The 23,501-nt window shown below is 54.1% G+C and overlaps 1 protein-coding gene across 7 annotated transcripts in view; it reads left to right on the top strand.

The window, feature by feature from the left end:
* Positions 1–970: 970 nt before the first annotated feature.
* Positions 971–23,501, top strand: part of PTPRU (protein tyrosine phosphatase receptor type U) — an 88,684-nt gene continuing 66,153 nt past the window's right edge. For 3 of the 7 annotated variants that reach the window (XM_007979712.3, XM_007979711.3, XM_007979709.3), the window contains exons 1-4: positions 988–1,183; positions 19,323–19,454; positions 22,624–22,895; positions 23,383–23,464. In XM_007979712.3, coding sequence (XP_007977903.2) covers positions 1,111–1,183; positions 19,323–19,454; positions 22,624–22,895; positions 23,383–23,464 — 559 coding nt within the window. In that variant the 5' untranslated portion in view covers positions 988–1,110. Of the gene's footprint in view, positions 1,184–3,784; positions 3,833–19,322; positions 19,455–22,623; positions 22,896–23,382; positions 23,465–23,501 lie in introns of those variants that run through there. The other 4 variants (XM_073007584.1, XM_073007583.1, XM_037990367.2 and 1 more) reach the window with 3 other exon arrangements.

The raw sequence follows: 23,501 nt of genomic DNA, 5'->3' as shown, positions 1-23,501 counted from the left end.
AATTTCCTGGTATGAGACCGCGATAAGGGACATACACCAGAGGGTTTGCTTTTTTTTTTTTTTTTTAGTTGTTTACTCCTCTTGTTTTCCCACTGGAATGTAAGATCCATGAGAGTAGGGAATTTTTGTCTCTTTTATATCTCTACCGTAGCCTATAGTAATTGTAGAATAAATGAATAGACCCCAGTAAATATTCGTTGAATGAATAGGTGTCTGGATGGGAGGCAGGTCTCAGCCCCTATTTAATTCAAACCAAACAACCTTGATTCAAATCTTGGTGCTGTCAAATACTGTTGCATAACAGTATCTATGCAATATAATTGTTGCATACCTAATATATGATGATTAAATGAGTCCACGTGGGTAAAACACATAGAAGGTACCTGGTCTTACATAGTAACGAGCAACGAGTTTGCAGATCATAGTGCAAGGGCTTGTTCTGGGTAGAGGCCCAAATATATTTAACCTGTGTAGCCTGAGGATAGAGTAGGACCAGTGAGGGTTAGTGAGGGTGGTAGACTTGCACGTCTTGAAACGATAAACTTTCTAAAAGCCGGCGTTTCCAAAGCCCCAACCACCGCTCTTGGCAGGTGATGAGCGCCCTGTTCCTGGAGGTATGTAGAACACGCATTTGAAGGCGCCAAGGTAGAAGGGATTCAGGCATCGGATGAGACAGAGGCCGGGTGTCCCTGGGTCACTGTCCCTGAGAGCGCTGTACGGGAGCTAGGCGTGGGCCATGAGCGTGCTCGCCTGGCAGTGTTGGTGCCCGGTCCGTGGAGAGGTCCGTGGGCATCCAGGCCCAGCCGCGGGGCCTCATGGCGGGGAGGATGCCGGAGCGGGGGAGGGGCGCGCCGGGGCTAGCGGGCGGCCGGACCCGCCTGCAGCACCCGCCGCGGCCAGCAGGGAGCGCCGCGAGACCGCCGAACCCGCGGCCGGGCCTGACGTCAGCGCCCCGCTTGCTCCGGCTCCCGCTCTGGACTCGGCGCCAGTCCCGCTCCGCGCCGCGCCGCTCCGCTCCAGCTAGGGCTCCGGCTCGCCTCTGGCTGGGCTCGGGCTCCGGCGGCGGCGTTCCCCGCGCCGGGCCCCGGGACGGGCGGCGGCGCTCCAACCATGGCCAGTGCCCAGGCGCTCGTGCTGGCGCTCACCTTCCAGCTCTGCGCGCCGGAGACCGAGACTCCGGCAGGTAAGCGCGCGGCGGCCGGACCGAGCCTGCCCCGCCGAGCCTCGGGGCCCGTGGCGTAGCTCAGAAGAAAGTGTGAGTGTTGAGTGACCGGGCGTTACAAGCGTGCTCCCTGTGTGTGTCTGAGCGTAGGATGGGCGATTGTGTGCCCGGGGTGTTGCGTGACTGCGAATGTTGTGTGTCCGTGAGTTCTGTGCGCAAGAAAAGGTGATGTGTGTCTGCGAGTATGTTGGGGGTGAATGTTGTGTGACATCGAGGCATTGGGTGTGCGCTGAGTGTCTTGTGGGTCTGCCAGTGTGTAGTGTTTGTGTGGCCAAGTGGGTTGTGTGTGTATCTGAGTTTGGTTGTGTTGCGGGAGTTGTATCTGCTAATGTGTTGCATTTGTTTGTATTTTGCATGCAGTGGCTGGGAGTGCTGTTTGTTTTGTGTCTGAGAATAGGTTTGTGTGTTTGTGTTATGCCTGTGGCTGGGGTTGCTCTCTGGATCCCGCCTGAGTGTGGATCCGGGAACCCGTGTGTGGCGTGTGTGCTTTTGAGATCCGTGTACATGTGTGAAGGCGTGGGAACGGGTCCGGAACGTGTGTGTCCGTGCGCTGTGTACGTGCGGGGAGTGCCTGGGGTATGTGGTGTGTGCCGCCGGGGGCCGCGTGGGTCCGAGTGAATGCCAAGTGTGCCGGGAATGCGTGTGTGGGAGCGAGTCTGGAGCGGATGTGAGTGTGTGCGAATGTGTTCGTGTGTGCTGGCTGCGCGTCCAGGAATGTTGCGAGTGTGGAGCGCGCCTGGGCCGCGGCTGCGAGTGTGCCCTGGGCCCGGGGCCGCCCGAGGGGGCGGTGGCAGGACGTGTGTGCGCGCGTGTGCGTGTGCGCGTGTGTGGCGCGCTGGGCCGGAACAAGTTGTCGCGGCGGCGCCCCCTGGGCAGCCCGGGTCGGGCAGGGCCCGAGGCTCAGGGGAGGACCGGGCCCCGCAGCCGCCGCCTCGGGCATGTCGGACTGTTTGTTGTTTCGCAAGTTCCGAGCGGCGCTGGCGGGCTGCTGATCCGAGGCGGCGCCTGGGCTGCGGGGCGCCCGGGCTAGCGGGGGCCCGGCGAGGGGCCGGCGGGCGGAGAGGGGAGGGCCGGGCCGGCGGGCGCTCCTGCGGTGGCCGGGCCGCGGCTGCGCCCCAGGCGGCCGGGCAGGGGCTGTCCCCGGGCTGGGCTGCGACGTCGGGGCGCGGGCAGGGCCTGGCTCGCTGCCGGGGGACGGCGCCCCCTCCCTTGGCGCGCAGGACGCGCGGGGGACGCCCGGGCCTCCCAGGACACTCCCTCGGTGGAGCCCGCAACTTTGGGCGGCCTCCCGGCCGGCCGGGACCGCCAGGTGTGTGCGTGAGTGAGTGTGAGTGTGAGCGTGTGGCTCCGCGCTTGTCTGCTGTGTGGTCGCGTTCTCCGGGTGTGTTTCGGAGTCTGGTGTCTTTTGGTGTGCGTGCGCGTGTGTTATCGCAGCTGAATGTCCGTGTGCTCGTCGGACGTGGACGGTGTGTCGGGTGTGTGTGCGTGCGCGTGTCCCACATCCCACCCTGAGGCCTGGGATCCTAGACCACGGCCCTTTCCCGCGGAGTTTCGGGGCCCTGCTCCCGGTGACCTCCCCAACCCTCGCCACCGGCGGGGCTGCTCCGCGGGCTGCGGGTAGCCGGGAGACGCCCGGGGCGGGATCCGAGCCGAGACACGTGCCGGAGCGGAGCCGCCTCCTCGCGGTCGCCAGCCGCAGACAACTGACCTCCCCGGGATCGCGTTCGCGGCCCTACTGCCGCCTCCGGTGTCTTGGGCCGGAACTCCAGTGGCTGCCGCGTAGTGGCCAGCGCTTGGGCCTCGCCCTGCAGCTCTCCGGGGCCATAGGGCAAAGCTATAGCTTTGACCTCCCCCGTGCCAGAAAGGACGCCCAAGGCGACCTCCCTCCCCATCCTCCCCAACTTCTCTCCCTGTCCTGCAGCAACTTTGCCTCCCCCTCCCACCGTGAGATCAAACCCAAAGGGTACTGTATGCGCCCCACCCCCGCTCCTACCACCATCGCTTTGGTTTCAAGAACACTCACAAGCCCCAAGCCCTGCCAACAGGAGGACTGTCAGGAACTGAAGTTTGGGAGTGAGGCCTAGAGCAGGTTACTCCCATTCTTGATGCCTCAGTTTCCTTCTCTGCTTCATAGCCATCATGATAATGGTGTATGGCACTTTTGGTAGATAGCAAGTACCTTGTAAAGTAAGGCTATGTCTGTGAGTGCCAGGGAACAAAAAATGGATTTGAGAGTTGTTATAAAGCCCCAGAGGCTGTGATTTAAAGCTGGGGGATCTGGGGTTCAAATTCTGCCTCTGCTGCTTGCTGTCCATGTGACCTCTGGCAAATCACTTCATTTCTAAAGTTCCTGGCCCCCTTTGTTACTCTTAGAGATGAACTCAGAAGCCCAAGTAGAATAGATGTGATATCCCCTTGTCTCCAGTCTGGACAGAGTCAGCCCAGCTCCCTGAATACCGGAGGAGCTTCCGGGTAGGGGTGGTGTGTCATGCCTTCTCAGCCTTGCAAACCTGGTAGTTATTTATTCTGCTGTGTTCTTGCTATTTTGTCCTTTTGGTCGCAGGAGTTGTGGACGGCAGGAATGAGGGAGCGGCTGCCCAGTGGTTTCAGGTTAGGCAATAAAGGCTTGTCTGGGCATTCCTCCATTTTACCTGGGGCTGGGGGAGGGGACTTAGCAGGAAGCAGTGACAGTGGCCAGGGTGGGGACGCTGAGCTCCTGGACAGCCTGCTGCCCAGCTCTGGTGTCAGAAAAAACCCTAGGACAAGCATCATGCTTGATGGAGACAGGCCACCATCCTTCCATGATTTTCATCAGCTAAGCTGGGGGTGTGGGGTGGCCTTCCCCATGCAGGGCTGGGTTAGCCAGAGTTGCAGGGGGTGCCTTATGCTCCTCTTTCCTCCCGCTGCCCCCTTTTCTCCTCCTTGTCGCCCTCCTGCATACTGGAACGTCCTGTTTGCCCTCTCAGAGACTCTTTAATCTGTCTCCTCCTGTCCATCCTCAGCTATCTTTCACCTGCAGGAAGGCTCCAGCCTCCTCCTTCCCTCCTTCCCTCATGGTGCCAGGGATCTTCGTACAACACATTTTAACTCAAAGGGTTTAAAACCCTTTGAAGGCTCCCCATTGCCTTCAGGGTGAAGTCCTTATCCCTTGGCCCTGTTGCTGACTCTAGCACCTGCCCGCCTGTCCAGCTGCATCTTGTTTTGTGTCACTTCCCCTTGCATCCTATGATCTGGCCAGCCTGACCTTCTTCCCAAAGACTCAAATGCCCACAGCCTGCCGTCTCCTCTCTGGGCCTTTGGGCAAGCTGTGCTTTCTCTGCAGAGCTTTCTAACTCCAGCTCTTCACTGGTGAACTCCTGCAACCTGATCGACTCTCAGCTCTAATCATCATCCACTCCCTGAAGCCTTCCTTGGTGATGCCCTGTCCTAGCCTAGGAAGTGGGGGGTGGGGGTCAGTAGGATTTTTACATAGCATTGTAATTATTGTAATTACAGTTTATTAGTGCTGTCTCCCTTACCAGACCGAGAGCTGAGGACAGAGACTAGGTTTTTAGTTTACTTCTGAATCCTCAGTGCCAGGTACAAGGCCTGGCCCACCGGGTCTGAATAAATATATATGGCCTGAAAGAATAGTTTAAGGGAGTCAAGTTCAGAGGTGGAGATGCCAGATGGGGGCGCACTGATTCCACTGAAGGTAGAGATTGAAGAACGAGGTTTTCCCTCCAGGAATCTGGAAAATTCCTGGAGGGTGGGGGATGGTGTTATGTTGTGAAAAGGCCATGTTGAGAGTGTCATCTGGGAGCTTTGAGTTGGGGAGGTTAAGTCCCTGGCAAGAGACTGAAGGGAATGGGCCTCTTGCCTGCCAGCCCCTCCCCCAGGCTCTAGCCCCACCCCTGGCAGCTGGCAGGGCCCTTCCAGCCCCCAGTCTCAGCCTTTTGTGAGGGGACCTGGCAGTTGGTGAGGCATTGAGTCTCAACGGTCTGTGTGAGTGGCTGGAGAGGAGGGAGGGACCCCGCAGGGCCCTGTGTTAGGAGTGGGAGGGAAGCTTCCTGGAAGACCCTCCCTCAGTCCTCAGTCCTCAGTCCTAGATCTTAGGGTGGGCAGGTGGTGTCACAGCCTCTGTTCTGACCGCTTGTGCACTGGAGGGAAGGGAGAACTGGGTCCTGTGGTGGCCCTGGCAGATGGGGTTGGGGAGGCTGGCTGAGGTGTGTGCAGATGTGATTCAGCATCTGGGCAGTCAGCGTAGGTAGTGTGTAGGGATTGTAGCTAGGGGCATGGACACATGTGACCTGTTAGGGTGTCTAGCCGTCTGGTTATCGTGGTGTGGCAGGATCTGAGTTTGGAGGAGGGAGGTAACCAGCTGCTTTGACCCCTGGGGAGCCTGGTGCTAAGGGTGTTTGGCTATTCAAGTATCACATTCCTGGAGTTGGGTGCAGAGCCATTTGGATGGGTGGTGTCTTGGTATCTAGGTGTGGACATCCCAGTACCCTGGTGTGGGAGGATCAGGGTGTGCAGACAGAGGCTATCCCAGCATCCCTGGGTCTGGAGGTGGGTGTATCCATGTGTCTGGGAGTCCTCAGGTTAGTGGGTATTTAAGTGGGGAGTGTCTCTGTGTTGTGTCCAGCTATGGGGCTGGCCAAGTGCCTGAGTGTCCAGTTTTAGGGCTCCCCAAGTATCCGGGTATCTGAGGGTGGGGGTGTCTGTGTATGAAACAACAGGGATCCAGTCATTGAAGTATCAAGGTGTTAGTCTGGGTGTGGGGTGCCATGTGTCTATTTTTTTTTTTTCTTCTTCTTCTTTTTTCTTTTTTTTTGTGATGGAGTCTCGCTTTGTCACCCAGGCTGGAGTGCAATGGCACGATCTTGGCTCACTGCAACCTTTGCCTCCTGGATTCAAGGGATTCTCCTGCCTCAGCCTCCGGAGTAGCTGGGATTACAGGCACCTGCCACCATGCCTGGCTAAATTTTGTATTTTTAGTAGACATGGGGTTTCACCATGTTGGCCAGGCTGGTCTCGAACTCCTGACTTCAGGTGATCCACCTCCTTCGGCTTCCCAAAGTGCTGGGATTACAGGTGTGAGCCACTGCGCCTGGCCTCATGCATCTATTTGTATGTTTAGTTGTGGAGGTGCCCTTGTGACCTGTGGTGGTGTCTGTGTATCCAGGATGTGTCCATGAGGGGTGTGGATGTGTTGGGTGGGGATGTCCTGGTGGCTGTACCCAGCTCAACCTCTGGTGGCCCCTTCCCTGGGACTTGCGCTCTGATCGCTCTTCAGACTCCAAAGCCACAAGCCTCAGAAGGGGCCCCGATAGTTCTGTTTTTCAGCAGTCAGCCTAGAGCTGCATTATCCAATAGAACTTTCTGTGGTGATGGAAATTGTCCTCTACCTGTATTCTCCAATACAGTGGCTCCTGAGTCATGTATGGCTATTATATTTAAATTAATTAAAACAAAAATTCAGTCCCTCAGTTGCACTAGTCAGATTTCAAGTCCTCAGGAGTCACATGTTGCTAGTGGCTCTCATTGTACTGGTTAATGCAGGCAGAGGACATTTGCGTTCTCTCAGAAAGTTCTGCAGACAGCGCTGGTCTAGAGGCGTGAGGCGGCCTGCAGCACCTTTAGTGAGGCCTGGGCATCTCTGGGAAGGGAATTGGTCTGGATGGACCATGATTCAGTGGCTGTTGACGAAGGTTTTGTTCAATCCAGGCTCCTTCTCTGTAGCCTTATTAGATCTTGCCTGGACTATTGCAGTAGCCTGGTAGCCTTCTTGGCCTCTACTCTGCCTGCCATCACGCTCTCGGTTTCTTTTTTTTTTTGAGATGGAGTCTCACTCTGTCACCCAGGCTGGAGTGCAGTGGCACCATCTTGGCGCACTGCAACCTCCGCCTCCTGGGTTCAAGCAAGTCTCCAGACTCAGCCTCCCAAGTAGCTGGGACTACAGGCACGTGCCACCATGCCAGGCTAATTTTTTGTATTTTTAGTAGAGACAGGGTTTCACTGTGTTAGCCAGGATGGTCTCGATCTCCTGACCTCGTGGCCCACCTGCCTCAGCCTCCCAAAGTGCTGGGATTATAGGCATGAGCCACCACGCCCGGCCCAGCCTTTCGGTTTCTAATGCTTCCACCACCCTGTGGCCAGAATAAGCTTCTAAGGCAGACATAGGATGCTGTCACTCCTTTGTCTCAAGCTGAAGGCTCCCCAGAACTCGGGACAAAACCCAAACGCTAGCATAGCAGATGATGCCCTGCGTGACCAGCCGTTTCTTTCTGAAGCAGCTTCACATGATGCCTTTCTTCCCTGACCCCACTCCTGCCTATCCGCTGTCTGCTCCAAATCACCAGGTGAATTGCTGATCCAGGAGCCTGCCATGCCAGTTCATACCTCTTTACCTTTGCACACACTGTGCTCTTCCCCACTTCTCACCTCGTGGTGGGGGTGGGGGATCTACCAACTTGTTCAGCCTTCACAGTCCAGCTCCATTGCCACTGATGCAGTGAAGCCTTCCCAGCCCTCTCCCGGTGCAGTTGGTCTAATTTCTCCCATACTGGACGTCTGACAATGTGCTGCCGTTTTCCATCTCCTTTTTCCCCCTAGGCTGGGATGCCCTGGGGGCTGAGCTGTGTCTTGGTCATCTGTGGTCCCCAGGGCCTATACATGGCAGATGCACACTAAGTGACTGCATCTCGATGCCTCTGAGTGCACAGGGAAGACTTGGAGGGGTGAAGGCAGGAGCTGGGGTTCTGCAGCACAGCCTCCTCCTCTGGCTCTGGGTTGGGGGCTGCCATTGCCTGCAGAATGACTGTGGGAGGACCCCTGAGTGGGACAGCTCAGAAGATGCTGCTTCCAGATAACGCAGGAGGTCTTGGGCAGATTCCCAGGATGCAAACCACAGGACCTTGTGATGACTCAGAAGGGACAAGGAGAAAGGGGGCTTGGAGGACCGCTGAGGTTTGGGAGTTTGAGGGCAGGAGCTGGGGAGGAAGATTGAGATGGGGCTGTTAGGAAGGGGCGGTGCTGAGGATATTTAACAAGGCAAGATTAAAGCTGGGGCTGGGTGACAGCTGGGGCCTGGGGGACCACTGGGGGATAGAAGATAACTGGTGGGCAAGATATACCTGGGGGATGGGACAGCTGACAGTGAAGGGACAGGCAGTATTGGGGGAACAAGTGAGGGTTGGGGGACAGGTGGATGATAGAACAGGGAGATGTGGGACAGCTGGGATAAGAGGTGACACCTGGGAGGTATCAGAAACCTAGTGGATAGGACAGGTGAGTCTCAGCTGAGAGTGGGAAATGCGTTGCTCAGAATGTGTATGTATGTGTGTTTACATGAGCGTACGTGTGGGCTTGCAGCTGTACATGTGCGGCTGTGCATGTGGCGTGTCAATATGTGTTTGTCTAGCGTGTGGTGGTTAAGAGCATAGGTTCAGGGCCCAGACCATCTGGGTTCTAATCCTGGGCCCACCACCTCTAGCTGTGTGATACTTTGGCAAGTTACTGACCTCTCTGGGCCCTTAGTGTTCTCATTTGTGGAATGGGGATAGTAATAGAACACACTGCATGCGTTTGTCATGAGGATATGTTTTATGGTTATGATTATGTGGGTTAGAACAGGTCCTGCACATAGTAAGCACTGTGTGAGTGTTCACTGTTATGATGTATGTATGTGCATGCGTGCGGGCATCCTGTGTGCCCAGAAAAGTCTGTTCTTGGTTTCTGATGAAGTCCAGGCCTGGGAGGGAGTAATAGAGGTGGGGATGGGGGTGGTGATTGGGGAGTGACTAGCCGGGTTGATTGATTCTGGCTCTTCTCTGACATCCTAACCTCTTGTTGGTCCTACTTCCTGCCCACCCTGTCCCAGGGCCTAATCCCATAGGTCTTTCTTTCTATTTCTCCTCTGTGGTGCCCTGGGCTGGGGGCCAGGGGCTGTACTTTAATTGTCCGAAAGCTTTACCAGCAGAATTTGAATTCATTGTTTTCCTGCTAGCATGCTGGGGCTCTGCTTAGTTATAATACCTGGACAATGTGCTTGATTCTAGATGGCCTATCCTGTGGTTGGCAGTGGCTTCATCCTTTACCCTTGGAGAGTCACTGGGGTGGAAGATGTTGGAGGGAGGAGGACAAGCCAGATGAGATTTTGGCCCCCAACTTGTGGGGTGAGCCAGCGTGGCCGGGCAGAGCTGTAGGTAGAGGGTTTTCCAGGGATCTGAGCTCCCCTCTCTGCATCACAACCCTCCCACCAACACTGTTGTGGTGTGTCAGGCTCTGGACTGCTCTGGATATGTGTTATCTGGGGTTCCTGGGTCCAGCCTCCTCGCATTGCCCTGTGTCTCAGCCCTCCACTTCACTGGGATTGCTGCATTGCATCGAGGGTGTGGGTTCTCCTGAGTTTCTGCATGCTCTGCATTGTCCCATTGGATTGTGCCTCCATGTTGCCGTGGTCCTGCCGTGTGTGTGTCTTTCCTGCTCTCTTGCATACTGTGTCACTCTGCTGGATGTCAGTGTTGCATTGGGAAGGTGGATTCTTCTGAGTTTCTGGGTGGAGCCCCTCACACTGCACCACTGTCTGAGATCAACACGTGGTTTTCTGTGGCCAGATTGCATATTTGTATCATAGAGCATTTATATTTTGTACCTCAGTACCTCACTGGTGCTTGGGCATGTGGACTCTTTTGGGGTTTGGGCATAGCTCCTCACATTGCAGCACTGCACCGTGCCAACAGATGGCATGCTACCACAACATTGCTTCTTGGCATCACACGGCATCTCTGTACTGCACTGCACTATTGCATGGATGTCAGTATTGCATCAGGACTGTGAACTTTTCCTGAGTTTCTAGGCACCGCCCCTTTGCATTCCACGGTTGCATTGTACCAACAGTGCACTTCGCCCCACGTAGCACTTCTGTGCATGTGCACTGCTTTGCTGCACTGGATATGTGCTTCAGGGCCCAACCCTTGCACTGCACCACTGCTGCTGAAACGCTGCCCCTGTGTTGTCCCGGCCTTGCACTGTCCTACCACCAAGGTATCTGTAGGCTGGTGTCCTTTTCCGGGTTTTTGTTGTCAGCCCTCGGTGAACAACATCTTTGCATTGAGTGTCCTCACTGCCCCGCGTTGCACATGACTCAGGGAGTCTATACCTATAGTACAGCTTGGGACCGCTTTCTTGGGCTTCAGGACTGGCGTGGGTTTGCACAGGCAGCACCACTGCACAGTATCTGACATTGCATTTGTGCACTGCACAGGATTACTGCCCAGGGCCTCTATCTACCCTGCAATGAACCTGTTCACTGTTGGGTTGTGTGCACTCTACCGGACTGTAGGACCCAGAGCCCTTGCGTTGAATCCATTGGTTCCACACAGCATCTTTTTTTTTTTTTTTTTTTTTTTTTTAAGATGGAGTCTCACTCTGTTGCTCAGGCTGGAGTGCAATGGAGCCATCTGGGCTCACTGCCACCTCCACCCCCGGGGTTCAAGTGATTCTCCTGCCTCCACCTCCCGAGTAGCTGGGATTACAGGCATGCGCCACCACACCCAGCTCATTTTTGTATTTTTACTAGAGACGAAGTTTCACCGTGTCGGCCAGGCTGGTCTCAAACTCCTGACCTCAAGTGATCCACCTGCCTTGGCCTCTCAAAGTGCTGGGATTACAGGCATGAGCCACTGTGCCCAGCTTCACACACTATCTTAATTGTACTCCATTTTGTGCCACTTCCTAACCCTGCCTCGAGTCTGCACCTACTCTGTTCCTCGGGACTGTATTTATTGGGCTTATATTCTAGGCTGGGTTGCCGCACCCAGCAGTTTCTTCTGCACTCACTGCCCCTTTCCCATCCCTGTATCTCTCTGTTGTTCTGTGTGCCTGTGCTGCATGTCTATGCAGGGCACACACCCTTCCCATGAGAATGCATGAAGCTTGAACTAGTAAGGCTTAAACTTACCATGCTGGCATTCCTCCATACACCTGTTGTGTAGCACTGAGTGCCAGCCCAGTGTACCACTAAATGCACTGCAGTGGCACAGTGTGCCTTGTGTAGCTCTGGGTCATACCCATGATGGATGTGGCACCTCTGTGCTGCCTCATGGCCCTGGCCAGTTCTGCCATGCTGTACCAGATGTCTGTAATGAGGCCTGCGCACACTGTATGCTCTGCTCCCTGCATTGTGTAACTGTATTCTGTCTCTACACCACGAAGTTGCTGCACTGCACCCTCAACACCTTGCACTGTGGCACTGCAGAGGCCTCTCTCCATGGACCTTTATCCAGTACAGATCTTCACACTGCTTGGGTTTGTGCACAGCCCCTTGCCCCTCTACTCTGCAGTCTGTCTTCATATGACGCAGGGTGTCTGCAGGACAGATCTGTGAACTCTTTGCCCGCTGTGCCACTGCACAACATAGTCCTCCATTCGGCCCTTTTCCTCTGTCTGTCTGGCATCCAGCCCTGGCCTGTGCCTTCCCCTCATACTGTCAGTGTGGCAGCTCTACTGCTAACTCTGGGATTTGCAGCACATATTGATCAGGGAGATGGGGAGTGGGCCTGGCATAAGATCCCCTGCTGTACTTGGTTTCCTTCCATTCTCAGTGGAGATGGCAAGATGTTGGCATAGTCAGGCTGTGTGTTGGCTCTGTGGGTGGTGCTAGCTCAACTTTCCCTGTGGCCCAGCCCTGGGCAATCTTTCTGGTTGCAGCTATGGTGACTCCTGGGTGATTAGAAAATGGGCATACTGCTCCCAGCCCTGACTACAGTTAATGACCCATCGGTTCATCAGGGCTCTTCGGGCAGCTCTGGGAGCCTCGGCCTAGGTCTAGATGAGTTGACTTGGGCAAGGAGAGTAGCAAGGTGGGCTGGGCCAGGCCTCTGGGCTGGTGCCATGGTTCTAGAGCTGGGTGTGGTTGGTGAAGGTCAGACTAGCTGGGATCATGGGGTCAATAAGTCCAGGCACTGTTGGCTATACACAGGACTTGGGATGGGGTTCAAACGCATGAGAGACGGTCCTTGACCTCAGGCAGGGAGGAGGTAGGGATTAGACAGGCCTGAGATGAAGATGTAGTTGGGGTGGAGAACCCAGAATGGGGCTGGGTTAGGCAAGAAAGTCAGGGGTGAGGCCAGTGTTGGTTCCAGGCTTGGGTTGGGCTGCTGAGAATAAGGGTACAACCTTGGATGATGAAATAGTCCACTGTTGTTGTTGGGGTTGTATTTGAGTTCCCCCACCCACAACTGGGTGTGTACCTGGGCTCGGGTGAAATCCCAGCCCCTAAATTTGCAATCTGTTGGGAGAAGTTTTGCTTCTCCCGGGACCACTCTTGGGAATTGGATGTTCTATGGACAAACCAAAGGGCATAAGAGTCTCTGTTTGCCAGGGGTCTTCAGAAAATACTGGTTGCAGCTGCAGCCGCATTGGGCATGGAGTACTGTTTCCTGTCTGGTGTGAGGCAAGTCTGGTGTGCAGTGCTTGTGGTGTTCACACTCACACACCCACACGTATGCACAACTCCCGTCTACCTTACTGCACACGCCCACCTCCCCCTTAGGTGCAAGCTTACCACTAAATATGCCCTTGTACTTTTGCTTGTAAGTGCACATCTGTATACCCGCGGCTTCACAGCGCCTGCCCGGGAGACCTCCCCTTTCTGACACCCATGCTCACCCTCACGCACCTCTGCCCCCGGATGACTCTTGCTCACGTGCACACTCACGCAACTGCAATCTGTCATCTGACCTTAGCAGTCCTATTCTCATTTTACAGGTGAGGAGGTAAGGATTCAGAGAGGGCAAGTCACCTGCCCAAGGTCACAGAGGGACTTAGAGGCTCAGCAGGAGTAAGATCCAGGTCTCCCGCCTGCCATTTGAATCCTTGAAAGTACCAGGCTGTCCTGTCATCTCACAGCCATGAGTGCATGTGTACACACACATACACACACGCACACCTGCACATGCACACCTGCATGTGGAAACATGCGTGTGGAGATGTAGAGCCCCTCCTACCAGGGAGACCCCTCCCACACTCTTCCAGAGGCCGCTCTGCCCCTTACATCACCCCATCCCGAGCCCAGCCGGATGTGGCTAAACCATCCCCCTGCCTTCCCAAATTGTGGCTGACGGTTGCTCAGGCAACCGCCTGCCAGATTGGGGAGATTAGCTGAGGAATGTAGCTGGGCCAGTTTGAGCTGAGGCTGGGGGAGCCCTTGGGGGTCTTGAGTTGATTCAATTCACCCTCTCAGGGAGGCCTCCGTAGATATGGGGTGCCCGGGGACAGGCTTTCTCCCTGTTCCCAGTCTAACTGAGACCGCATCCCCAGACTTGGCCCAGGCTGCAGAAAGGGAGTGTGTGTGAACACTGAGTGTGGGGCTCTGGGCGTATGTGCGTTGTGTGCTCTGCACCTCTCTGAGTGTGATTGGAGGGTGTGCTGTTTGCATCCTGGAAGGGGACTCAAGGCCCCTGTCCTCACCAGTTTCTGACATCTGACTCTGGACCCCTTGGTGGCTTGTTCCCAAGCTACCTCTGGATCCTGCTGTGCTCTCTGGAGACACCACCTGCCCTACTCATGGCTTATAGGATATATCGTTTATCTCATCTGAATCCAGGCACTTTCCTACTCAGACACCTTCTGTGGCTCCTCAATGCAAAATGAGGCCCAGCTCCTCACCCTGGTGTTTAGGGTCCTCCATGATTTGGCCTCAACCTCCCCTCCCTCCAGTCATAGCTCTCATGGCTTTAGCCAACTTGGGCTCCTCTCTGTGCCCTGGACAAACTGTGTTTATTCACTGCCTTGCTTTGCTCCCCCGGGCCCTTTGCCATAAATGCCTTCCACCCATCTCTACCCATCCTTCCTGGCTCTGCTTAGATGCCGCCTCTTCCAGGAGGCCTTCCCCCTCGACCTGGCTCCCTCCCTGGACCCCCTCTTGTGACCTTGAACCTTCTCTTATTCCCTCATTCCCTCTTCCTCACCCTCAGTGGGACTAGGAGATCCCTGAGGGCAGGGCGGAGTCTTCATCATCCTTGTACCTCTAATAGTGCCAGCCTGGGACCTGCTTTGTACTGGCGGGGAACAAATCCCCTGTGAATGAAGCTGAATTAACACTTCCGGCCAGCAGAAGGGCAGGCCTTGTTTTGTTTTGTTTGTGCCCAGTCTCCTGGAATAAAGATAGAGGGTTTAAGTCTGAGCTTCTGCACGTCGTAGTTGTGTGGTCTTGCACAGCTGTATCACTCTGAGTCTGTTTTAATCTGTAAATTAGGAATAATAATAGTCCCTAATAAACTAACAATAAGACAAAAATAAGACTACCTACCTTCTGAGTTGCTAAGAGGATTCACCGGCACTGGTGGTCGTGGTGGTAATTCACAGCCCCCTCGTAGAGGTATTGATGTGTATATGTGCATGTCTGTGCCCGTGTTTGTGTCAGTGGAGTCCGGAAGGATTCCTTGCTACCATTCTTGCTCTGAACTCAAAGTCAGATTTAGTGGCCTCCAGTAGGGGTTGGGTCTCTAGCAGAACTGGGACTTGGCTTTGGGGCTCTTGGCTCCTAGCTGACCGTTCCCATCTCAGGGGACGAGGGGAAGGGGTAAGGTTGGGATGCTTCTTGGGGAGCCTGGCTCCAGAGATGTTACCCACTATGGGCTGGAGCTAGAACTGGGCCTGGCCCAGAGACACAGGTCTAGAGATGGACACGAGTCAGGGAGACAGAGTCAATCCGGTTAAGGAATTACCCTGAGGCTGGGCGCAGTGGCTCATGCCTGTAATCCCAGCACTTTGGGAGGCCAAGGTGGGGGCATCGTTTGAGGCCAGGAGTTTGAGAGCAGCCTGGCCAGCATGGCAACACCCCGTCTCTACTAAAAATACAAAAATTAGCTGGGTATGGTGGCGCGTGCCTATAATTCCAGCTACTTTGGAGGCTGAGGCACGAGAATAGCTTGAACCTGGGAGCTGGAGGTTGCAGTGAGCTGAGATCACGCTACTGCACTCTAGCCTGGGTGACAGAACGAGACTCTATCTCAAAAAAAAAAAAAAGAATCACTCTGGATGGGGTCAATCAGTCAGCCCATCTAGAGTGACTCCTTGGAGGTCACCCTGGCCGGGGTCAGTTGTAGGGGTCATTTGGCAGAGGTCAGGGGTCATTGTGGCTGGGGTGGGCAGGTCTAGGGTCAGTCAGTCAGTCTGGTGGTGATTCTGGCTGAAGTGAGATAGTCTGGGGTCATCTGTATGAGGCTGAGGCCACTTTCAACAGGGACAGTCAGCTGGGAGCCAGGCTGGCTGAAGTCAGTCTATTTGGGGTCACCAACTTGGGTCAGTCTGTCTGGGGATCACAGGACTGGTGTCAGTCTATCTGGGGGCTCCTCTGACTGAGTTCAGGTGGTCTGGGTGTCATTCTGACCAGGTTAGTCAGTCTGGGAGTCCTGGCAGTTCGTGTGACCTGGCTCAGGATGAATAAGAGGAAGCCAAGGAGCTGGCACTCCCAGGCTCTCCCCAGGGCGGTGGGTGAGACATCGGGGCAGCGGCCTTGTTACTTGTGAAGGAACAGGAAAGGCCTGAACCCCAGCCAGGGCTTTAGATCCTGGGCTTCCTTTTATGGCAACCCCTCTATCTCAAGGAGGCCTTGGCTAAGAGCCTTAGGGCAGGCCCAACTCAAGCTGAAGTTAGCTGGCCTCCTCCTCCAGGAAGTCCTCCCTGACCACTATGCTCTCTCTCTATACTTGCCATGTTCTCTCTCTCTGCTGCACTGTGGGTCTTTTTCTAGACGGGAAGCTGAGGCCCTCCAGGCACAGATGGGGTTAAAACCACCTCCCACAGTCAACAAGGCATGATGCTGACCACGGCTTTTCAAACAAAGAGCCAAAGAGCTCAGCCAAGGTCCTGCCCCAGCTCTGGAAAGAGTATTCTGTTACTTCATCCCATCTGCTTGGTGCCATCCTCACACCTACATCTCACCATTGCAGGAGAAGACAGGGAGCCCCCAGCAGCGAGGAGCCCTTTGTGCCTGGCTCTTCTGGGTGTGTTTTTCTTTTTTCTTTCTTTTTCTTTCTTTTCTTTTTTTTTTTTTTTTTGAGACAGAGTCATGCTGTGTCACCCTGACTGGAGTGCAGTGGCACCATCTCAGCTCACTGCAACCTCTGCCTCCCAGGTTCAAGCGATTCTCCTACCTCTGCCTTCCAAGTAGCTGGGACTGCAGGCAAGCGCCACCACACCCAGCTAATTTTTTTATTTTTAGTAGAGACGGGGTTTCACCATGTTGGCCAGGCTGGTCTCGAACTCCTGACCTCAGGCGATCTGCCCACCTGGGCCTCCCAAAGTGTTGGGATTACAGGCGTGAGCCACTGCGCCTGGCCTGGGTGTGTTTTTCATGTGCTACTTCACATCATCTGCATCGCAACCTAGAGGAGTTGCAGCTGCAGATGAAACAGTAGAGCCTCCTAAGTGAAGTTGCTTGCTGCGTGTGAAGATGCCTGTAGCACTGTGCCTGTGACATGGCACTCACCCCCCAAGTGCTGTTGTTTGGGAAAAGCTTCCTCAAGTGTCATGTGGCACTCACTCCCCAAGTACTGTTGTTAGAGAAAACCTCCCTCAAATGGTGTTTTTCCTCTGCCCTCACACCACCACAGCAGCAGCCATCAACACAGGAGACCTCTGTGACCAAATGTGTGGGGGCTTCTCCCCACTACCAAGCAAGCAATTAATTCTGTAGCAGACACCAGCTGGGTGTCCTCCAATTCAGTTCCAGCATATGGATCAGATTCCATGGGTTGAGGGCTCAGTCCCCATGACTGCCTCCTCCTCCAGACACCAGTTGCAAGTCTGGGCCTCCAGAACTTCAACGACCAGCTGCAAGTTGGGGTTCCCACGACCCCCTCTTTGGGTTTAATTTGCTGGGGCAGCTCACAGAACTCAGAAACATATTAACTGGTTAATCATAAAGGATATTGCAAAGGATACAGATGAAGAGATGCATAGGGTGAGGTATGGGGGAAGGCACATGGAGCTTCCTTGCCCTCTCTGGACCCACCACCCTCCAAGAAGCTCCATGTGTTCCGCTGTCTGGAAGCTCTCCAAACCCTGTCCTTTTGGGTATTTACAGAGGTTTCCTTACGTAAGCATGATTGACAAATGTGATTGCACATAAAGCGCCTGATCTAAACCCAGCAAGGCCTGTCTGCTTAAACTTGTCTTGGCCTTTCCGTGGCATTCCTTCCTCTAGGGTATCGGGCAGGACCCTCTCTGGAATGACCGTGATTGGATTAGAGCCCTGCCTTGGACAGGTGAAAGGAGGACAGGAGCAGGTCAGAGAGAAATTTAGTTTCCTGAGGCCTGTTTCTGAGGCCTAAAGTGTCCCAACGTTATAAGACTGTACAAAGGCTTTTGTATATATAAATAAATATATGTTAGGTTGTGCAAAAGTAATTGCTGTTTTTTCCATTGCCTAAAAAAAAAAAAAAAAAAAAAAATGGCAAAAACTGCAATTACTTTTGCACCAGCTAAATATATGTAAATATCACAACTATCTATACCTCTCCCTCTTCTTCTTGAGATTGGGAAGCAGCTCAGGTCTGCTCCTTCTGGTATCGAAACCCCTTTTTGTGGGAAGCCGGGACTTTGTCATCTGACCCACATGGGTTCAAATCCCACCTCTGTTCCTTATGTAGACTTGCATGGTACATATAAGAGCTGCTATTTCCTAAGTGCTTACGTATGCTAGGCGTTGTGCTAAGTGGCCCACTACATCAAATCCTCAACCAGCCTATGTGCAGATAGGGAAACACAGGCTCAGAAAGAGAAGCCACCTGCTCCTGGTCACAGGGGTTGGCAAATTGCAGTCAAGATCTGATCCCAAGTCTTTGATGCCGAAGCCCACTCATTGATCCACCACGTGGTGCGGTGGACAAATCCCTTCATTCCTCAGAACCTCAGTCACGTCATCTGTCAAATCGGGAGGAGTACCAGTGACTGGCAGGCATCCAGGACAGGGTCTGGCATGGCTTGCGCCTGCTTCCTCGCCACTTGCTTGGGCATTTTCCTGTGTTTCTGGTGCCTCAGGCTCCTGTTGGGACTCCAGAACATTAAGGTTTTGGAGTGAGTGGCAGGGAGAAGCTTTCAGTTCCTTTCTGAACCAATGGTGTTCTCAGGTTTATTAGGCAACCAGCTTAGGCCTTTGATGAACTCACTGAGATATACAGACCTCATTACCAACCAAAGGACTCACATCTATTTCAATCCCCACTTCCTCCCCCTTTTTCATTTAAACTGTTAGTACTGGTTGCAAATCATGGGAAGTTGCTTCATCTAGTCATATATGTGCCTCGTCCACACATGACTATGCTTTTGCATGTCACATTCCCGCAGGCAGAGACCTAACTTGACTGACGCTGGGCAATGTCTGAATCCCATCGACATCTGTCAAGTAGGAAAAATAGTGGTGCCTAACTCAGAATGCGTGGCCTGAATGAGGCTCTGTACGTCCACCATGTAGCATTGTGCCCGGCTTGAGTGGATTGGTAGCAATTGTTATTTTTAAAGGAGATCTCATTGGGCTGGATTATGACACGCATGGTCCTGCCAGGCCCAGGGCCCACTGTCTGTCCTCTATGGGAAGATAGAGGGGCAGGGGACAGAACACTGGGTAACAATCAGGAGATCTCAGTTTAAACCCCATCTCCATCGCCAGTGAGCTGTGTGACCCTAATGAAGTCACTCAGACTTTTGGGGTCTCAGTTTCCTTATCCACAAAGTGGAGGTAATTCTATTCCTGATCTTATGGGTTGTTGTGAAGTTCCAATAATATAGCAATCCTGATAAGTAGTTTTTATTGACGAGGGTCTTTGATGGATGGTGGTGATGGTGGTGCCAGTGGTGGTGGTGGTGGGGTGGGGGGCGGTCCTGGGAAGTACTGGGGGAGTAGGCATGTAGGGACATCTTGGTATTGGGAGGGGACAGTGAGGGGGACCATGGTAGAGGGAGAGGGTGGAGGAGGGAGAATTTTGCTAGAGGGAGGGAGCAGTGTGGGGAAGGGCCTGAAGAAAGGGAGGAGGGTGGGGGCTACCCTCCAGGAACCCTGCTGGCCAGTAGCCCTGCCTTAGCCTGGGCTAACCAGACCCTGCTCTCACAGCTGGCTGCACCTTTGAGGAGGCAAGTGACCCAGCAGTGCCCTGCGAGTACAGCCAGGCCCAGTACGATGACTTCCAGTGGGAGCAAGTGCGAATCCACCCTGGCACCCGGGCCCCTGCGGACCTGCCCCATGGTAAGTCTACTCTCCATCGCCATTACCCCTTCTTCTCCTTCCAGAGGCACTTCTACCCACCTACTGTGTGACCTTGGGTACATTACTTAACCTCTCTGGGTGCCATCTGCATTTGCATCTTTAATGTCATATGTGACACTGAATGTGGCTTTCTCTCGACACTGTCTAATTATGCATGTCAGGTAGTTTCGTGTGTGAAATGAGTGCAGGTTCAAGCCATTAAAGGCCCTCATGGCTGTGAGTTAAAACTCACTTCCAATTACTTCCCTTGCTGCCTAGCTCAGGATCCAGCCCACTCCCACTCTCAGTTCTTCCTAAATCCTCCACCTTTGGGAGGCTGTCTTCAGAGATTCTTTTCTCCCAAAAAGCCCCTGAATCCTGATCTCTCCAGGACTTGGAGATGCTGAAAGAGCAGTAACATTGGGACTAGATGTGTTGAAAACCTTCCTTCCTCTGCCCTCTTCCTCCTGGAAGTCCCAGATCCTTCTCAACTTCTATCTTGCTCTGTTACTGTTTCAAGAGGGGGCAGCTTTGTCATCCTGAGCTCTGGATTGGGAGGTAGGAGACTAATAATATGGATTCTAGTACTGACTTCCTGCTTTCATCATGGCCCCTAGAGCACTCATTCCAGAGTCATGAAGACCTGGGCTCAAACCCTGGCTCCATCACTTTACCAGCAGTGTGACCTTGGGCAAGTCACTTAACGTCTGTGAGCCTCCATTGTCTTCACTGCAAAATGAGGCAAACAGGACTCCATTTCAGAGGTTCATGAGATGACGCATATAAAGTACAGAGCACAAGAGTGGCATGCAGGAGTCAGTTATTTAGTTGCTATTGTTGAGGGTCTTTGGGGAAGACCTTTGGGGAAGAGGAGTTGTACAACTAGTACTCCTCTTCACGGGATGCAGAATCAACTGGGAATTAAAAAAGAATGAGACAAATAAAGGCCAAATTGTCAACTTTATTACTGATAAGGGCTGTGTTAGAGGACATAAATAGTGTGGGTATCAAATGGGCTTTCTGAGTGAATCCCCATATTCCACAGCCTGAAGCCCCCTCCCTTTGCCCCATCACACTAGTGCCCAGGGTCTTTACTGCCCAGCTCACAGCATGGCTGAGATTGCATCTGTTGTCAGGGAGGGGCAGCGAAGATTCTCAGTGGTGGGGCCAGGACTTGAAGCCACTAGGAGAGAAGACCTTCATGACCTGGCACAGGTACCTCCTGCAGACTCTCACAGCTTGCCCTGCCCCTCCCCTTCTGTGCATTCGCTCACACTGTGCCCTTCCTGGGGCACTTATCTCTGCCTCTGCAAGTGTTAGTGGGTATCACAGTTTGACTTCTCTGAAAATAATCTGTAAAGGTACCCACCATGGCAGGGACCTCGTGGGGGCCTCTCCATATTCCCAGGGCCCAGCCTCAGTCTGATACATGGTTGGCACTCAGGTACAAAGCAGCTGATTGGAATTCACCTCTGACAGTCCCGACCACCCTGAGTGTGCTCTACCTCTCTTGTCACGTACGAGCAGAGATATACCCAGTGAGAAAGGGGAGAGGGGAATTTAGCAATTAGTGTGAGCCTTGTGCTCGGTCTTGAGGATGTGGTGGTGAGCCAGATGGACAGTCTTTGTCCTCCTGGTTCTCACATTCTAGGAAATGGAGCTGGGGGTGGAGGGAGAAGAAAGGAGGGAGATTCACACTCAGAGATGGAGAGCAGGAGAGAAGAGAAGCAAGAGCGACAGGGATAAAGGGAGTAAATGAAAGAGAAGGGGAGGGATGCAGTGAGCGGAGGGAGAGGCAGAGGGAGCAGAAGGAGGAGGAAAGAACAAAGTGTCAGATTGAAAGAGAGAGAAAGATGCACACAGCTGCTTGCGGGGAGAGAAGAGAGAAGTAGCATGAGTGGGCCAAGAGGGAGTGTGTTGGGGGTTGGGAAGTGCCCCTTCCTGGATGGGGATGGGAACTTGAGTTTAGTTTACCACTGCCCTGCCGGGACTGATCCAGGAACCGCCTCCATAGGCCTTCTAGCTTACAGAGATGAATGTGATCCCCTCCAGCAGAGTCCCCAGGGAGCCCTCCTGAAGCAGGGATCTGAATGAGCTTGTGTTGGCTGGCAGCCAAGCCCGGGAGGAGGCAGCACTGGGTGGTTTCAGGTGCCCTTTGGGAAGCCCAAATCCTCCAGCCAGGTCCTGAGTCAGCCTAGTCCACTTCTACTCCCCCAATACCCAGGCTGGGTCTCTGGGGAAGGGACAGGCTGCCTTTCTCCAGGTTGGAAGTCAAGGGGATTTGTATCCCAGGAATTTAGACTCAGGGATGGGGTCTGGAAGGGAAATTGGAATCCTTTCATTCAATCTGTATTCTACCTATTGATTCAGCTTGCGTCCTGAGACCTCACAGGCTAGTGGGAGACAGACAGGCACTTTAATAATGACCCAGGGGCCAGGAGAGAAGCCCTTGGTGGGAGGCGGAGGGAGGGCTTTGGAAGGGGTGGCCTTTGAGGGACTGTCGTGTGCCAAGATCTTGACTCCAGGGGTGAATGACCTAGTCCCTGCCTCCAGGGATGGCTCAGAACATGGGGAAAGCTGTGGTGAGGCCAGGCATGGGCTTTGTGACCTGTAGATTGGAAGGAGCCCTTTTTTTTTTTTTTTTTTTTTTTTGAGACTGAGTTTTGCTCTGTCACCCAGGCTGGAGTGTAGTGGCGTGATCTTGGCTCACTGCATCCTCTGCCTCCCAGGTTCAAGCAATTGTCCTGTTTCAGCCTCCTGAGTAGCTGGGACTATAGGCGCATGCCACCACACCCGGCTAATTTTTGTTTTTTTTAGTAGAGACAGGGTTTCACCATATTGGTCAGGCTGGTCTCGAACTCCTGACCTCAGGTGATCCACCCACCTCAGCCTCTCAAAGCATTGGGATTACAGGCGAGAGCCACCTCGCCCAGCCTTTAAATGGTTTTGACAAAGTCAGGTTTGTGTGTTTTTTACTGCTCCAGGTCTCCTATGGGAAACAGATGCTAGGAAGTGAAGGGACTCACCCAGGAAGGTGGAGCTGGGGCCAGAACTCAGAATCCCTGACTCCTGGTGGGTTCCGATGCCTGGAGTCCTTCTCAGTGTCCCCCTGGCCCTGGCCCTCCCCTGAGGTCTCCTCAGCTCCTGCCTCTTCCTCCTCTCTTTCCAGGCTCCTACTTGATGGTCAACACTTCCCAGCATGCCCCAGGCCAGCGAGCCCATGTCATCTTCCAGAGCCTGAGCGAGAATGACACCCACTGTGTGCAGTTCAGCTACTTCCTGTACAGCCGGGACGGGCACAGCCCGGGCACCCTGGGTGTCTACGTGCGCGTTAATGGGGGCCCCCTGGGCAGTGCTGTCTGGAATATGACTGGATCCCATGGCCGTCAGTGGCACCAGGCTGAGCTGGCTGTCAGCACTTTCTGGCCCAATGAATATCAGGTGGGCTGGGCTCAGTCAGCGGTCAGCCTGTGCCTGGAGGTGGGGCAGATGGATGTCAGCTTGACGTCGGAGTGGATGAGTGGCTGAAGTTAGAATGTGTCTGCATTCAGCATCAGAGGCAACCTCTGGTCAAGGCCAGGGGTCAGTCTGGGGCCAGTCTGGGTTTAGCATCTGAGGTCATTGTTCCTAGGAAGAGCCTCTGGGCCCAGGTCAAGGGTGAGTTGGAACAGTGCTGACCTGGAAACCCTGTGTGATTGCTTCAGGGTAACTGTCCAGGATTTGGATGGAAACTCTGGCCTCCACCTTATTCACTATGGGCGCTGGGATCCCACTCCCAACTAGCTGGCTTGGGAGGGAGCGTCAGTGTGAGCGGGTCTGACCTCTGCTAGTTGAGGCAGAGGAAGCTGAGGCCAAGCTGAAAGTGGGCACCTCCCCAGGCAAGGCTGGAGGGAGAACAGTATGACAGGGGCCCTCCCGCCTCCCCCAGGTGCTGTTTGAGGCCCTCATCTCCCCAGACCGCAGGGGCTACATGGGCCTAGACGACATCCTGCTTCTCAGCTACCCCTGCGGTGAGTCCTGGCCCACTGGGGGCGCAGGGGTAAGGGG

This window comes from Chlorocebus sabaeus, chromosome 20, assembly GCF_047675955.1.
Source record: "Chlorocebus sabaeus isolate Y175 chromosome 20, mChlSab1.0.hap1, whole genome shotgun sequence".
NCBI lineage: Eukaryota > Metazoa > Chordata > Mammalia > Primates > Cercopithecidae > Chlorocebus > Chlorocebus sabaeus.
Note: the sequence above shows the minus strand (reverse complement) of the source record. Positions and strands in the feature narration are given on the sequence as shown.